Below are 17,455 nucleotides of genomic sequence, written 5' to 3'. Positions count from 1 at the left end.
ATTATTTTAAGGGGAAAATTTTTTAGCTTTTGTTGATGTTTAGATGATGATCTCCCTTTTAAGATGACACGTCTTATCCCCATCTGGAACAAAATACTCTCTGATATATTCGTCTATCCGGTTTTATAGTGTAATACTGGGATGCAAAGCAGAAAGATTGTACCACATCAGAGTTGCATTATTACTAAAGTGAATCTCTGCTCCTTACTTTGTGCCCGTTTGGTTTTATAGGTTCACTCGCAACCTTTTGAAGTTCGATACGTCAACGACTACTCGCCTGTGTTTGACCCTTCTAATGGCTTGTACAACGCGACCATCTCAGAGGACGCTCCTGTTGGTCAATCCGTTGCCACAGTGATGGCAACTGACAATGACTCTGGTTCTCAAGGTGATGTTTCATACTCCATCGTGACCGGGAATACTGGGAACAAGTTCTATATCAACGCGTCATCGGGTGAGATAACAACGGCTGGAGAGCTTGACCGTGAAACCACTGCCGTGTTCACGTTGACCGTACGCGCGTTCGACGGCGCGGTTCCAGAAAAAGTGCGTTTTACAGACGGGGAGGTTGAAGTTACCATTTCCGATATCAACGACAATGCTCCTTCATTTAACACCCCTTCAATGGTCGCTACCGTTCCAGAGGATGCTGCTATTGGAGACGTCATCATAACGCTTCAAGCTAATGACCCGGATGAGGGCTTGAATAGTGAATTTCGTTATTCCATAAAGAGCGGGAATGACGCAGGACTATTTACTATCAACAACTCGACAGGGGAGGTGAAAGTAAACGCTTCGTACGATCTTGATCAAGAACCAAGACCCGACTTCGACCATTCTTTAGTCATCTTTGTTGAAGACCTTGGGGTCCCACAGAGCCTTAACACAAGTGTAACGCTCAACATTAGCATTACAGCAGTTAATGAGTTTACTCCGCAGCTTCAGCATGACTCTTCGTTTAACTTCAGCTTTGCTGAAAACGCCGCAGTTGGCGACGGAGTGCTGGTAGTTCAAGTCAATGCTACAGACCAGGATTATGGGGAGCAGGGACGGGTGTCGTTTGTCATTAGTTCAGGTGCGTGTCAATCAAGCACTACCATAGACTTGGTTATAACCTGGTGATATCAATATCAGTTAATTGTATACGGACTAGATGTTAAATATTACAGCGATAGTGACTTAGATTATTACCCACTCACGTTAATCGAACGCTGTTTTAGATTTACAGACAGCTGTGTTATATTAAATCAGCTTACAATTATAATCGAACTACCGTCAGTTTCAATCTTAAAATCTCATGTGGTTCAAGCTTAAAAGGTTATTAGTGCCGGAATTTCCTAGCAGCAGCAGACTGTTTGTTAGAAAGACTGCTTTAAGCTATAGCAAGCGTTCGAACAATGTTCATTGGCTACAAACAGCTGCAACTCCGTATCTTCAGGCTCTGCTTAAAGCGGATCAACGATATTTCAGCTACAGTTTGCCATGCGTTTACACTGGTATATTCTCTCGTCTTCAAGTAAGAGTTGATCAAGATGTTGTAAACTGCTTAAACAACCGGTAAACTGAAACATTACTTTTTGTGTGTTTACAGGTAACGATGAAGGCATGTTTGCCATCAACGCGTCCACCGGAGAACTGAGACTCATGTCCTCGCTCGACTACGAAAACTGCTCATCCTACACCCTAGTGATTCACGCTCGTGATAACGATGACACGGGAAACGTGGCGTTCGCGATATTCACCGTGTACGTGTCTGTTTTGGACTTGAATGATAACGCGCCTACATTCTCTGAACCTCTTTACGAAGTGGATATTGACGAGGACGCAGCGGTTGAGTCCACTGTGTTCACGTTCTTTGCTCCAGATCCCGACGATGGTTTGAATGGACTCGTTTCATATTCAATAATTTCCAGTAATTACAGCAGTGAGTTTTGGAGTCTAAACTCTTCTACCGGGGAACTCACAATTAACGGTAAGAAAAAGGGATAATAATAATAATAATAATAATAATAATAATAATAATAATTTCCTGTAATATATCAAACACGAAAGACCGTTTCTGACCACATTTTCAAACACCGAGAAGAGAGTCGAAAATACGACACGTAGCGGAGTATGTTTGACGAATTTCGAGATCAGATATCCAAACACCTTTACGGTCATGATTTCCTTTGTTTAAGCTTGATGAATTATGAAAGAGTTTCAGAGGCTTCAGGCAGCATTATCTTATCATGTCAGTTATCCTCGAGATAAGGCTAATGAACTTCATTTTTCCCTGTCTACGTGGGAGGCGCGGTGGCCTCATGGTTAGTGCGTTCGATTCCGGGGCGAGTTGTCCGGGTTCGAGCCCTGGCCGGGGACATTGTGTTGTGTCCTTGGGCAAGACACTTTACTCTCACAGTGCCTCTATCCACCCAGGTGTATAAATGGGTAACGACGAATTTAATACTGGGGGTAACCCTGCGATAGACTAACATCCCATCCAGGGGGGAGTAGAAATACTCCCGGTCACTTCATGCTACTGAAACCGGGATAAGCTCCGGCCTGATGAGCCACTTGACTCGTGTCCAGACTTTACCTACGACTACGATTGAATTGCTTTTGCGTACCTAATAAAAAGATGCGTTTTTCAACTCCGTCATTTGTTCATCATTACCAGAGTTGATAGGTGGCGGTGAAACAATAACGAGAAGGACTCTCTGTGTACTTTATTCAACCTTAGAATCGATTGTAAACACCTAACTTTGCTTTTGTTCGCCAGCCTCCCTCGACATGGACACAAGAGAGCTATCCACATGGACACATATGTTAACAGTGATGGCACAGGATACTGGGAGTCCCTTGCTGCACTCGAACACGACACTCGTTATACACGTGATTTCTAAGAACGAGTTCGCGCCAAGTTTTGCTTCCTCGGCCGTATCAGTCACAGTCAGTGAAGACATTGTTGTTGGAAGCTTCATTTACCAGGCACGCGCTACAGATGCCGACTTCGGTTCAGACGGTGAAATAAGATACAGTATCACCGCCGGAAACGACGACCTGAGATTCTTCATAGACGCTGTGTCAGGGAACATCACCACGGATGCCTCCTTGGATCGAGAGGCGCAGCCAACCTATAGCCTAGAAATCACAGCTAAAGATCGTGCGACAGGCAACCGTAAGTCCGGCACCACCACTGTCCTCCTCAGCTTGATGGATGTAAACGACAATGCTCCGAGCTTTGCTAAGAGCTTTTACTCTCAGCTCGTGGACGAAGACATTGCCATTGGCGATGAAGTGATCACTGTAACAGCGACAGATCCTGATTTTGAATCCAATGGGGAACTTGTGTATTCCATAGCAAGCGGCAATGAACGGGGTCTTTTCAGCATCGAATCTAACCAAGGTATCATACGCGTCGCCAAGAGCCTGGATCTGGAGACGCAAAACCATACCGCTGACCGTTCGTACCAATTGGTCATATTTGTAAAGGACAAGGGATCGCCAGTAGAGCTCAACAATTCAGTGCCCTTGGCTATCACAGTACAGAGTGTCAACGAATTTACTCCAGCCCTGCAGCATGCTGATAACCAAGTCGTAGAATTGAGTGAGAACACCAGTATATCGACAGTGATTTTTGACGTCAATGCTACCGACGATGATTACGGAGATGATGGCGTTCTGACGTACTCCATTACAAACGGCAACAGCCTGGGAACGTTTGCCATCGACCACGTCACAGGTAGGTGGTAATAAACAAGGTAAAATAGGCAAATAGTCAGCAATTCCGTCATATGCAGCTTCACTGAAGATTGTAAAATTGGGGAAATCACTTTTATTATCCAAGCGACAAGCACCGCCAGCATCGCAGTTAATTCAAATTTTATAACGTCAGCATGACGTAATAGGGAAACGTCCTATGCGTCCTAATCTCTGCCGAGATTGCCGGTTCATTGTCGTGTCTGAAAGAGGCACTTTTACCGTCATGCTTAACCCAGCTGTCATCTGAAAATTTATTGCTCATGATTTTGCCCTGTAATTTGAAAAGTTAGAGGTTACAAGATAATTTACCTTAAAAGCGAGCTAAACTCTTGACTAATCTTAGCATTTTGTATTTTTCAAGATTTTATCCATAGTACCGAGGACTTGTGTCCACAATCAATGTGTCTTGAGCTTGATCTATACTCAGTGAAAGTTTTTCAAACTGGTCAAATAACGTAAGATTTGGGAAGCGAAATTCGGCTTCGCTTTCGGGTGCAAAACTTTTATTAATGGACCAGACTTCTGGAATGCCGAGTGCATTGTTAATAAAAAATATGATTGCCACAATTGTTTCATTACAATCTTTACCAGGTGTCATCACGTTGGCAAAGGCGTTGGATTTTGAAACAATTAATCAGCACAACTTGGAAGTTACAGTTACCGATAACAGCCCGGTCAGTAGCAACAGAAGAACAATTACTACCAACCTCGAGATACGGGTACTTAACATAGACGACAGTGGAATGTACACCGCCAAGGCGCGTTTGATCCAATCATTCATTGCCTCGCCAATCAATCCAGCAGGTCTGGCTGGCATCGCAGATAGGTCTACATTGGAGATAATCCTGGTGTACGAGAATGGAACTGAAGTAGATATCACCATGAATGGAAACCGTTACACACTGGATGATTTGTCGAAGTCCGATAACCTCTTCAGTGCTGTCAATAATGGCGTACCTTACGTCATAGCAAACAACGCGGGTTTGGCTGGAATTGGCAAACTCCTTGTTCACGTCACGAACGTCAACTCGGTCGAGGTGAATGTAACTGTGGTGGGCAGCAGCAACCTGGCCGTCAAAGCTGTTCCATATTCGGATATTCCCGACGATTCAGAGGTTATTGAGCTCAAACAAATTATCCCGGGACACTATCAGCGAGTTTTACTCAAAGTTCTTCTTGGTTTGACAAATGGGCAAACCGTGGACGTTTCCACTTCAGCTAACACTTCGTTTGCTTTAACAAATGCTCAGCTAGTTGGAGGCACTTTTGAATTTGGACCCGCTCCGCGTAATCTCTTCTCCATCGAAGGAAGCGGCTTGAGCGGAATGGTATCATTGCAGGCAGAGTTTGCTCGTAGTCTTTCAGCAAGTGTTGATCTAACATTGTCTTCAACAGTCCTAAATACAGTTGCGATTATTCGGTTTGGCTTGGAGGGTGTCAACACGACACTGAGCGGTATTACGGGAACAACTGCATCACCGTTTGCCGAGGTGGAAATGGAGGATGGATCCACCCATCTTATCAACAACTTCACCCGATACGGTGGTTTGGTTGGGTTCACCTCAAGCGACCCTGCTACTGCAAAAATCCATCCGTCCTCTGGTGTAGTGACTCTGGTCGCAGACAGCAGCAGTCGTGTAACCATAACAGCCACGCTTGTTGGAAACTCAAGCGTAACAAAAGACTTTGCAGTTTACTGCAACCTGGAGCCAAACGTTGGCGAAATTGATGTTGGAAGCAAAGAAGGAGCAGCTATTCCGTCACTAAGTGAAGGGGATACTTGGAAAATGGCGATCAGAGTAAACCCTGGCACTGTTGGAATCTTGGCAGTACATGTAGAGATTCAGTTCGGCACGAACGATTTGAGTCTAGATACAGTCACTACAGACCTCCCATACACAGTGCTTGGCAGTTCAATCAATATCTTCGGACCGCTGATGGAATCTAAGGCCCTGTCAGAAAATGTAGGAGAAGTTGCCTTTACATCTAAGAGAAGCGGTATTCCTCAAGTCGATGTTGCATTTTTCAGGACAGTAAATAAAGAGCTGTCACCGATACCACCTACAAACGTAGCTTCCCCTTGTCCTGATACGCATCTGGGTGATATCAACTTAGACTGCGCGTTTGACATTATAGACGTCGCTTTCATTAGTGGTTACATCTCTGCATCTTCGAAATCCCAATTCACTGAAGAGATGAAAGCGCGGATGGATGTTACCTGGAACGAGGCCATCGAGAATAACGACGCCATCTTCTTGTCCCTTATTTATCTGGAAAAGGCAAGGTTTGTGACAGAGCTTAATTACCATATTCCAAAATCAACGGATCGTTGCAGCTTAGAATTCGCTGTGAAACTGGCGAACAAAGATGGATCAGCGGTCTCGTCTCCGCAAACCGAGGTTTACTTTCTGTTTTCAAACCCTGGGCCACGCTTTGCTGCTCAATTTGAACAGACAAGTTTTACAGCAGGCACGAAATTAACCGTGGACGGGGCTTTATACGTAGATGGTCTGATCAAAGCTAGTTACGAAGGCGGAAAATACGTTATTGCAGCCACGGAATCGGAGCTGGAATATATTGATGTGGGCGTTTCCATCCTGCAAGAGTTGCCTTTTGATGGAATGAAACATGTCGTTTCAATGTTTCTCACTTCCAATCTCGTGTCTAATGCATCTGTTACTACCTGGGTTAAAAATCAGCCAAGCTTCATACCACAGCGCAAACTGCTAATCTCTGAGTCCACCGCAGAATGCAATGATCCGCTTGTTATATTCCCTGTGGAAATAACTTTCCAAGGCGACTATGACGAGCTTGTCAAAGGGAGAGAAGCGCAATTTCAAAGTCAGTGTGAGATCAAGCTATCAGAGATGTACCCCGAGGCGACAGTAAGCGACTGTGTAGTAAGAAAAGGCAGTATTGTGGCTTCATTCAACATGACTGTGCCTGAATCGAAGCGGGAGGCCACGGTTGATAAATTATGGGAGGATGTGAAAGAAGGGCTGAAGTTCGAGTTTAATGGAGAAACGCTAACAACCTTACCAATCATGAAAGTCGATGGTGAAACAAAGAAAGTCGAACCTGTGCCAGAAGATGAAGACCGCATGCCAGTTTACATCATCGCTGTTGCTTGTGTGGGTGCGTTTGTCGTTATTTTAATTTTTGTTATCGCATTGTACTGCGTGTGCCGGAAAAACAGAGAAGCCAAAATTAACCCAACACCGCCAGAAACCCCAGATGTTTACAGCGACAACGAGAAAGGAAAAGAACTTCCAAGCGCAGACGCCAAGTATGCTACGATGAGCAAGAGTGAAGCCTGGTCCGTTCAGAGTTCTACTGGCTCGCAAAGAAGTCTAAGCCAATTAAGGTATGCAACTCCGTTGGCGTTTACAGAAATCGTGGAACCAGCATTTGAAGAGAGAGAGGAACAGCTACCGGCGTTTGAGGTAACACTGCGTTTTAATGATGCCAAGTTAAATTAGGATACACACTGGTGACTTGGTAGAGCAAATGTCGCAGCTGTTAAAATTTTTAGAGTGGTTTTCTCTAAGTGTCGAAAGTAATCGGCATTTGCTCTGGCTTTGCATTATCACGTAAAGCGATTGGCTTAAAAAGAACTCGCGCCACTTTGTTATCCAATTACAAGTAAAACCAAAACCAATTGTGGCTCACTCGTACACGTTTTCTCGCGCTTTTTGTCGGCTACATGTATTTGCTTTACGTTTTAATTAGTTCAGCGGGTAGTCTGTATCCTTTGTGATTTGGTTTTAGGTCTACAACATTCAGTAGAAAACAGCACTGCCCTTTTTTACCATTTTGATTACCTGCAGATCGCATATCAGCATTGTTAATAAGCACTTCAGTATTAGGAGATTTTCCGCGCAATTCCGCAGGATAACAAAAAGTTCCAAGTCAATTAATTTGACGAGCAGACATTTCGGGACTCCTTTTGCCCGTGTGTTTTTTCGCTGGACGCAGTGGCTGCTACATTCATTTCCAGTTTTCAGTTTGACGACTGTTGCCATCAAACTTGTTTTTCAATAGTTAGCTACAACTTTTCTGACATTCTGTTCACAGAATCAAGAGCGTTCGAAGAGAGACTCAGCTGATCTACCGAAGCCGGTCCTTGCATTTCCCGTCACGTCATCCAAACGGACCACACCGAATCCCTCGGCGAACACGAGCAGAAATCAGACACCAGTCGCCAGTTCTTCCGGCAGTTTACAACCGAGTGATCCTGGCGACGACTCGACGACCCGTTTGGGCACTCCTAAAGTTGTTATTTCAGCGGCTGGCTCTCAAACTCGTCTCCACTCCGCAGCCGAATCATCTGAGGACACTGAAATGTTGCGAGATGGATTTGATGATTATGATGAAGTCGCGAGTCTAAGAGAAGAAGCTGTGTTGCGTCGAAGGGCGTCATCTTTTGACGTTGATCAGATGCAAAACATGCCTGGCGTTTTGCTGTTCACAGGTACTTCCCTTTGAGACGAATGTTTCTACCGCATGCCAAGAAGTTAAAGCTATTCCTTAAACAGAAAAAAGCAGTCTAGTCGTAATTTTATCTTATCCGAGAAGCGTAATCGTTCCTAAATCAAACATCCAAGAGGTAAAATTACAACTTCATCAATACCTAAGGGTAAAGTGAGTCTTTAATCACATCCGAGGGTTAACGTCATCACTTCATACCCCAGGGGTAAAATCATTTCTAAATAACGTTATCAAGATAATTATCTTACAAATACCCGTGGAGATAGTAATTTCTTAATCATGTCTAATGGTAAAATAATCCGGATGCTGGGGATAACCCCTTCAATGCTGGGATAACCCCGCGATGGACCAGCATCGCATCCAGGGGGGAGTAGAAATACTTCTGGTCGCTTCATGTCAAGGAAACCGGAGGTAGGCGCCGGCCTGATAGGCTACTAGGCTCGTACGCAGGCTTTACTACATAGCCCAATAAAGATTTTTTTAATTATTTTTCTCTTTTATCCCAAAGATTCGACTAAGCAACAAAAGATGCAAGTGAAGGTTATTCGCCCCAATGCAGAGCTGGGGGTCGTCGCCCATATGGCAGGGGTTGTCAAGGTCAACCCATCCGGAACCTTAAACGAATTGCGGCAGGACATCAACCGCTCGTTGCCTGGATACCTGGGCTCAGCAAGATATCTGTTTATATCGCGCAAGTTTAAAATTATTGACCCTCGAACAGAATATCAACTGATTGTCTCCGGGGTTTACAAGAAGACTATCTATGTCAAAGTGTTCCATGGAGCAGGTGAGCCATTCATGTGTCTTAATTACTCAATATGCGCTTACAAAAATGAACAGCTACTTACATTTGTTGTGAGCAACATTCAGATGAAGGGTAGAGTGAAAAGTAAAAGATTTACCCCCCTTGTACGCCTTATTCCCAAGGTGATCCTCATTTCCGTTTTGAAAAACCCAGGAGGGTCGAGAAATAACTGATCCTGTGGCACGCATTTTGCTCACGTGGACAGCTCAAATGACTCACACGCGTTTGCTTCTTCCCTGGAAACATCCACACAACACGCGTGGTACTGTTATCCGCGGGAGACCAGGGGAAAATATCTAAAAAATAACTGAAAAGGGATTACCTAAGCAAAAAGACCTGTATGGGGTACTAACTCTCTTCATCCTCTCTTAACTACAAGAAATTGTCGGTTTCGTAAGTGAGGGTTATTTGTTACTTAACGAGGTTCTTTGAATAGGGATAATCGTTATCTAATTAACAATTATTCCACAGACACGAGTTGGATATGAGATGGTAGATAGTTAACGAGGCGCGAGTTGACTATAATCATCTCATATTCAGTAAGCGCGAGTAGAATAATTGCTTTATTAAAAACGCCCCCAAAATATAGAAAGCTAAACTAAAATAAAAACAAAAACGCCGAAAAACAATTTCGCGTACGTTTACCATATTTGTAGAGCATGTTATAACTGTTAAATTTACCATGATGGTTAAGCCAATGAAAACTCTTGAATTGTATTATCCAATGATCCAGTTATTTATTATGAAGTTTATTAAGTAGAGACTCACTGGACTCACTTGAAGTGTCGATAAATCAATTTGAAATTGAAGGCTTATACTATGGAAAAGTCCAATTGAAATACTAATAACACGAGAAGCCATAGGCTAATTATAAACAGGATTTGATGTAATGTTAGGTTTGAAGTAACTCTGTCTTTCATTTCACTACACCAGAAAAATGCGAGTATTTCTGTTTTTGCGGCAAAGTGGCGAATGACTGGTGCCAAAGATGTAACGTGCAGGGGTACTGTGGGGAAGATTGTCGCCATCAAGATGAGGAGGAACACAGCAAGTTTTGCAGCAAAAGCAAAGCGAAAGCCATGGAACGTGTACGAACAAGAAGAGTGTCCAGAGAAAAAAAGTACTAAACTGTCTCTGTGATAACGTAGAACTGTTAGAAGCGGTGTGGTGAAGCAATTATAGTCGTAAGAAAAACCAAAAAAGCGGACAGGTCTGCAGGTCGGCCTGAATTTAAAGCAAGGAAAATATTAGTTGTAACTATTTTTTTCCATATCCAAGACAATGATATTTTTGTTATAAATCTTCCAATTTTCTACTGATTTCTTTAAAATGTTCTTTTCTGATCTTCACTGGTAGCATACTGCGCTCTTGTGGCATTACAATTCTTTTAAAAAAGCTGAATTTGTGAAAGCTTGATATGTTGTATATATCATGTTTCTGTTCTGCAATAGATACGGCTAAGTCACGTGATAATGAACCAATCTCAGACGTGTAGATCACGTGAAAAGACCCAACGCATTTTAATACCGTCAATTTGATTTAAGTTAGACGCGAAGGAAACAGAACTTGTTAAATCCAACAAGAATAGCCAATTTTACTTATCAGGAGTGTTATGTATTTTATTTATCTGCATGTATTTATGCTATTTATATCTGCACGTGCAAGTCACGTAAGAGTGTGAAGAAAATTTAAGCAAGTATTTTGTATCAAATCCAAGGCGTGCAGCCATTAATTGCAAGGCACGCGCAGAGTATTTTTATACTAATCTAAAGGATAACAAGAAGCGCAGTACAGGCAGAGTGGTTTTGCTTATCCATAGTACTTATCGACTTGTATACTGACGAGCAATTGTTTTTAATAAATTATCAACACAAACTGTGATTGTTGCGACTCATATTAATTTATTTCCTGGTGCGATGCTCGGACCGGTTTAATTTTCATGTATCCACTTTCCCCCACCCCAAAGTCCTTTCCTATGAATCATATTCGAAAGAAAGGGGAACGGAAACCCAGTGTAAGGGAGCGGGAACTCCACGAGAGGTGGCAGAAGAGGGGGGTGGGGAGAGGAGGATTGCTAAGGTGGCGAGTAACGGGTGGAATGAGGCAGCCAGTAGCAGGGAAGTAGGAAGTTCTTACGTCATCCTCCCCCCCCCCAAAAAAAAACAAACAAACAAACAAACAACAACAACAACCAATACCCCTATTTGCCTGGCCACCATTTCTCAGCATCGCGTCTTATTTATTAGTTTTAAAATAATGAAACATATTAGAATATCAAAAATCAAGTTGTGGCTCACTCCAAAAGCAGCTTGCTACGAAAAATGTGTAACAAAAGGATATTAAGTTAATTTAACATGTTTCCATCGAGTAAAATGTATTCTCTCTGGGTGAATTAATTAGTCGCATTCATCTCCAAGCATTGACAAAACACGAACAACCCGTTTATTTTAGATACAAATTGATCCAATTTCCTACGTGCATGAATGAAAAATTGATGTTAGCAATTGACTATTGCGGTAGACCAAAATCTTAAATCTGAATTAATCTGTTTCTTACATGTTCAAAGGAGTAAAATCACAAGACTACATCAACGAAATTTGTGTGGAATAGCCGCGTGTAACATATTTTTAACTAGTGAAACTTGCTTTAGGCTTCACACAGGATGCAACGAAGTGGAGCAGTCGAAATATAGCTGTAAACACGTCTCCAGATGAGGTAAATACTCGTAATAAGGCAATTTAAAATGTTCTGGAGCTGTTAAGTTTTACCACGTAAATTAGCCAAGATGCAAGGGATGAGGTTTCTAACGCAGACCCCAAGGCTTAAAGGAAAAACAAAGCGCAAAAAAAATCTTAGGAAGGTATTTAAACCTTAGGAGGGTATTTAAACAAATTTGAACGTTCTCAGAACGCGACGCAAACTGAAGAGTTGTTAGATGCGGTCGTGTTCTGCAAGATGTGACAGATCCTAAATAATGGTTTTTTTTTTCCTTGCGTTATTTCTTCCCTGTCGTATTGGACCTTCTCAAAGTCTATTAATTCTCCGTTTCGCGCATTTGGGTGGAATTCGTCGCTCATATTCTTTTCAAAGAAGGAGTCGAATTGTCTCAAATCTGCGGTTTTCCGAAAAGCTCCATATCTATAAGACTCTCTCCCTCCTGGAAAAGGAAGGTCTACTTATTTACGATACCTTTTGAGGGGGTGGGGGGGGGGGGACGCATAATACACTGCCAACAAGGTAGTCAACCAGATGTTCGGCATATCTGAATAAGTTGAAAGTCCTCACAAACTCCATGACGTTGCTTTTTATTTAGGAATTGAAAGCCACGCTCTTTACTAATTTCCCTATGAAAGTAGAATTTCAAAACATTTCCGTGCAATTTACCACACGGCTCGAGTTGGTAAGTAAAATAGCTTAGCTCTTAATGGAGACCAGCATATACGCACTTTTAATTGCATTTTTTAAAATGGCAGCTTCCTCTTGCTTCTCTCCTACCACTACGTGAGATCGGCTGCGAGGTATCTGCGGAGGGGGGCCTGAGTACTTCTAGCGTAAATCACCGTCAATCAAGGATGTAGCAGTCAGCCATTTTGAGTTTTCTTGAAAAAGGCCGCTGACCCGCCTAGAACACGTCGGTAACAGGAACCCGCCATGGCAACAAAACTGCTCCAACACCAAGTGAAACCTATATGCTGAAGACTACCAAAGTATGTATGTATAATCATCAGACATTATTGTAATAACTATAATCATTGCCAAACATGAAAGTTTGTGGAGCAGGGATGGCGCAGTGGTGAGAGCACTCGCTTGGCCCAGTCACGATTCCGGCCCTGTGCCATATGTGGGTTGAGTTTGTTGTTGGTTCTCGCCTTTCGCCGTGGGTTTTCTGCGGGGTTCTCCGGTTTTCCTCCCTCCACAAAAATCAAAATCACCTGAGGCTGATGTAGCTTCCTCTCTGAATATTGTAAATACATTTAAATTCCACCTTGTCTCACGGCTACACCGACGGCCACCTCGTTATTCCGGTCACTCTTTTTCCTCTCTTAGCTGGTGATTTCCTTGTCGGTTATTTTCCCATTTTAAGCTCGTTTTAAAATGTCCTCCCCTTCAATATGCATGACCACAATTTTAAGGCCCCAAGGTGGTTGTATTCGTGGGGTTCTACCTTAAAACCAATTTAACAACTCAAAGCAGTTCCGATCGACTTCGCAGAATGGATATCGAAGTTGCTAAGCATGCGCAAGCAAAAACGTTGCTCGAAGGGCAATGAGTTCCTCAAAATATGACACGTTGCTAATAATCGACGAAAATCCCGCCAGGGAAAAAGGGTCCAAAATAGCTCCATATTTAAATGAATGGCAACGGCGAAACTAATATAACCTTCACTAATTACCGAATCACAAATCTATATATTTCAGTGCTCTTGGTACTGTTCATTTTTGACGCGTACAAATGTACTTTTACAATATCTGACATGCAGGTGCTCTGTAATTTTGTCTTTTCCGATGAAAAGACTTAAGCCTCGTTAACAAGCCACAGTTTCTTTTACTGTGCAAATACTCACTGACTTTACTTTCAGTTTGTTTTGGAACTGTGTCTTGTAAGTCACAACACATTGCTTGACATGTACACATTTGAAAGTTTATCTCCTCCCCCTCGCTGGGAAAGGTAAACATACAAGATACATCTGAAGCGAATACAGTGGTTAAGCTGACATTAAAACCATTGTTGAACTAGGAAATTAGCATCCTCTTGTCAAATGAAAACACTTTGTTTTCCCTGAAAGGAAAGAAAATTTGACGTAAGCCCACTGACAATGTGAAAGACAATTGCTGGTTCGTGAACAGAAAAGGCGATTTTAATTTGGCATTAGTCTTAATGAGAAAATAACGTATTCATTCTATCGTTGCAGAATGGACACAAAGGAAACGAACTTATTGCTGTACGAACGAAATTAGTGGCTTAGTCCCTGGAAACATGAAGTAAGCTTGTAGATGTAAGCTCGTCGACGCCATGCCGTACAATCGTATATCCACCCAGACTGATCCAGTTGTGGAATTACGGAAGCATAACATGGCGCCAGCCATTACACGTGAAAAAGCTACAAAGCGTCTGCAAAGTGGGACGACTAGAATGACCTTGACAGGAATTGAAAAGGAGACGTCTAGATTACGAGAAAGAAATACTCGAAGTAAGACTCCAGAGATTTCTTCACCATCAGTGCAACATCCTTCGTGGTCAAAGTGGAATCGCGAGGGCTCAACCTTAAGTGAATCTTCCAGGAAAGTAAAATTTCCGTCAGACTTTTCACAACAAAACGGAAGATGGGGTATTTATCAGTCAAAAGCAAAGGGGAGGATTGGCTTGCCTTCTAAAGACCAACCAGTAACTAAGACAACTGGGAAAACATTGGAAACGTTAAAGGATGGGACAACGATAACAGCTAAAAGACGTCAAAGTGAGACGCCAGAAAAGCTACGGGGTAATTCTTCAAGGAGGCAATCTCTGTCCGTGCCGCTAGATACCAAAGAAACCTACTCTATTTCAACCATTGTAAAAGCGAGGAGTTTGGCAATGAAGTGGCGTGGTAATAAAGGAAAACAAAGACGGAGAAACACAATTTTGCCGACGATTACCGATGACTCTACGAAGTTTTCGCTTTGTGCGAATGTGAAACGCAGCCCTCAGTTTGAGGAGGTGATTAAACTTTTAGAAGGAGACCAAAACATGGACGATGCTGTTAGTGGTTTTAAACTTCTACAATTAAAATGACAAAGTCAGTTCTAGCATTCGCTTTTTCAAGCTGGCGTCAAGATGTTGTAAGAAGAAATGCGCGTATAGCCATCTAAATTACACGCAGTTTAACAAAAGGAAGGTGACAATACAAGTACATTGTTCACTGAGCAAGAAGCCTTTACTCAGCAGGCTTGTACATGCATTCGATCTATATTAACTTCACCCGTAGATTAGGGCTGGAATATTTTTGGTATTTCATCAAACAGTGCTTAACTAGATATATATAGACTGGGATCATGAACTTAAACAAGAAAATCACCATGATTTTTGCTTAATAAAATAGGTTGTGTAGTCGACGTGTTTTTACTAAGCTTTCACGAATTACTTCAGTTGCCAAATTCTCCGTATCAAAACATCTCTCTGTTTGTACAAACGTACAATGCCACGAATTTATTTCAATAAGTCTTAAAACTACAAAAATTCGACATAACAGGGCCGAGATCACTGCGTCGTCGCTCTTCACTTGGGCCATTAGCCGTCACGGATCGTAGCGAAAACTAGCAATCGCCAGAATTTTACCATGTTGATATTGCCAATTTAGGACACACAATTAAAATTGTATAACGTAATCTTTTTTTTTTTTCCCTCGCGCGTTCATTAGCGCCTAAGATCGATCGTAAACAGAAATTTGCATGTGAAAAAGGCAATAAGTAAATAAGTTTAAGCTGATCTGACAGAAGATGACACAAGAGGTTTAACATTATTACAAAAGACTTGTTCATTCGACATTTGCTTTTGCTGACAATTCGCCCTTCAAGTGTAGAAAATTGATCAAAATTGCAAGTTTCTGGCAACTCTAGACAGTGTTTTAGTTTGCACTACTTGTGGCAATTAGTGGCCACCCAAATCGTTGTGTATTGTTCATCAGACAATGAAGAACAAAAAGGCAAGGCTGGTTTAAAGATATAATTGGTGACTACCGTGGCAATTAACTCACTTTCAGGATTCACTTCCGACTTTAAAACACGTTTTGGAAGATTTTATTAGCATACAGCTTTTGTCTCACTGCCAGCTGACAGTTATCTACTTATGCTATCAACCACGTGAAGAACATTTATTTGTTTTATATAGCTCTTTGTTGCTAGCATATTGTCGGTTTTCCGTCGCGATATCAAAGTGATGTTATTTGAGTAAGTCATGGCCATCGATAAAGCAGTTGTTTACTATCGTAAAAAACTACGTGGAGACATGGATAGATAACAGTGACCAATGAGTTTGAGTTATGTATTCGGGCTGAATTTTATACGATGTATCTACTTTCACTAACTTACCGTAGAGACAATTCAATGTTACATACATAGAACTTTAGATCTTGAGGATCCGAGAAAAACGTCTCTTATGCAATTCTTTTAACTCTCCTTAATTCCTAAAATCACAAATTAAAAAGTTTTATAAACCCCTGCCTTTTGCGAGAATTCATCTTAGCTTCCTGTACATGTAGCTGTTAATGTTTTCCTGTAAGGCAAAAATTATAGTGCCTTTCTTTTGTCCATTCTCGAATCTAATTTTTCTAGAGTAATTTCAAGGTTTGTTATTAAAAATTACGAAACCTAGATTTTATCTTCGTCCGTTATTATTGCGGTCCAGTCCAAAAATAACTATATTTTATCCGTCTTTTATGCGTCTTTTACAGAAATTCCGGAATAAGATGCTCACTCGTCGCTGGAAATTTCTGAAAATCGAAACCGGAATTTTGGTCGAATCAAAAGCGTCCTCTGCTGGTATAAGCTAATGGGTATAAATACGTTTTCAGTTCCTTTTTTGTAACCTATTAGTCTCGGGGCTTCCAATTTCGTGAAAATGATTTCCTAGATCTCTAGCGTAAAAAGCCGTTTTTATTCTAGAGACGCATAATTCTTCTGGACGAACTTGGGCGAAAGTGGCATTTGAGACAAACCCATAGAATAGATTGGTTTGATGGGTGAATTGTTAAAGTTGTCGGGACATAATGTTGAATCCTGTGAGTTGGCTTAGCCTATGAACAGGCTCCGGCTCGAAGGGTCTGACCCCCGAGGTCTGACCACGGCTGGGAGGGCCAAGAAGGAACTGGCTGAGAGTAAAGTGGCCGAGTGGGGGATTGGACCTCCTCGATCTCCCCTCCTCTCTCTTCTCTCATCTTTCTTCCCACTCTCCTTTCACCCCATCTTTGACTAGGGAGCCTATTCCCAGACTGAAGTTGGATAAATAAAGCCAATTTTGTTATGACTATGAGAACTCATTTTTAAAGTTCTTAAAGTAGCTGCTGACAGCTCCTTTGCTTTCCCACCCTCCCATGCTTTGTATTTCCCCATGAGGATGACAGAGAGGTTTTAAATTCTTTTAATCGTTCCTTGGTTTTGACTGTTACTTTCTCAACAATCTTCTTTTTGTGTCAAAATTAAGATCGTTTGTTTTCTTTCTGGGGATCTGTCGGGGAATTGAATCGGTAGAAGTCGAACATAGCCGTGCCAAAAATAACAAGGAGTAAAATAAACGAAATACATAAACATTAGGTTTGTGATCGAAAATACCACAGACGGTTCAACATTCGCCAGATAAAAAACGAAAACTCTGATTTTCTGTATTCGCAGCTTGCGAAGCCGGCGTTTCTTTTCCAAGTTTGCGAGAGGAGAACGAAACCTT

The 17,455-nt window shown here is 42.1% G+C and overlaps 2 protein-coding genes across 3 annotated transcripts in view; both read left to right on the top strand.

Annotated features, from left to right (window-relative positions):
* The window catches only part of LOC145490384 (fibrocystin-L-like), a 53,518-nt gene extending 42,395 nt beyond the window's left edge, over positions 1-11,123 (top strand). For both annotated transcript variants that reach the window (XM_081469511.1, XM_081469512.1), the window contains 7 exons: positions 232-1,075; positions 1,592-1,972; positions 2,762-3,724; positions 4,336-7,187; positions 7,819-8,215; positions 8,741-9,019; positions 9,971-11,123. In XM_081469511.1, the coding sequence (XP_081325637.1) occupies positions 232-1,075; positions 1,592-1,972; positions 2,762-3,724; positions 4,336-7,187; positions 7,819-8,215; positions 8,741-9,019; positions 9,971-10,164 (5,910 nt within the window). In that variant the 3' untranslated portion in view covers positions 10,165-11,123. The remainder of the gene's footprint in view (positions 1-231; positions 1,076-1,591; positions 1,973-2,761; positions 3,725-4,335; positions 7,188-7,818; positions 8,216-8,740; positions 9,020-9,970) is intronic.
* A 1,424-nt stretch (positions 11,124-12,547) lies between these two features.
* Positions 12,548-17,100, top strand: LOC145490779 (uncharacterized). Its single transcript, XM_081469874.1, has 2 exons — positions 12,548-12,744; positions 13,950-17,100. Exon 2 carries the CDS (start codon positions 14,051-14,053, stop codon positions 14,807-14,809), a length of 759 nt encoding a protein of 252 aa, XP_081326000.1. The 5' UTR covers positions 12,548-12,744; positions 13,950-14,050; the 3' UTR covers positions 14,810-17,100.
* The last annotated feature ends 355 nt before the right edge of the window (positions 17,101-17,455 follow it).

The sequence above is a fragment of the Orbicella franksi genome, chromosome 6, assembly GCF_964199315.1.
Source record: "Orbicella franksi chromosome 6, jaOrbFran1.1, whole genome shotgun sequence".
NCBI classification, from domain to species: Eukaryota; Metazoa; Cnidaria; class Anthozoa; order Scleractinia; family Merulinidae; genus Orbicella; species Orbicella franksi.
This window is presented reverse-complemented; position numbering and strand designations above follow the sequence as displayed.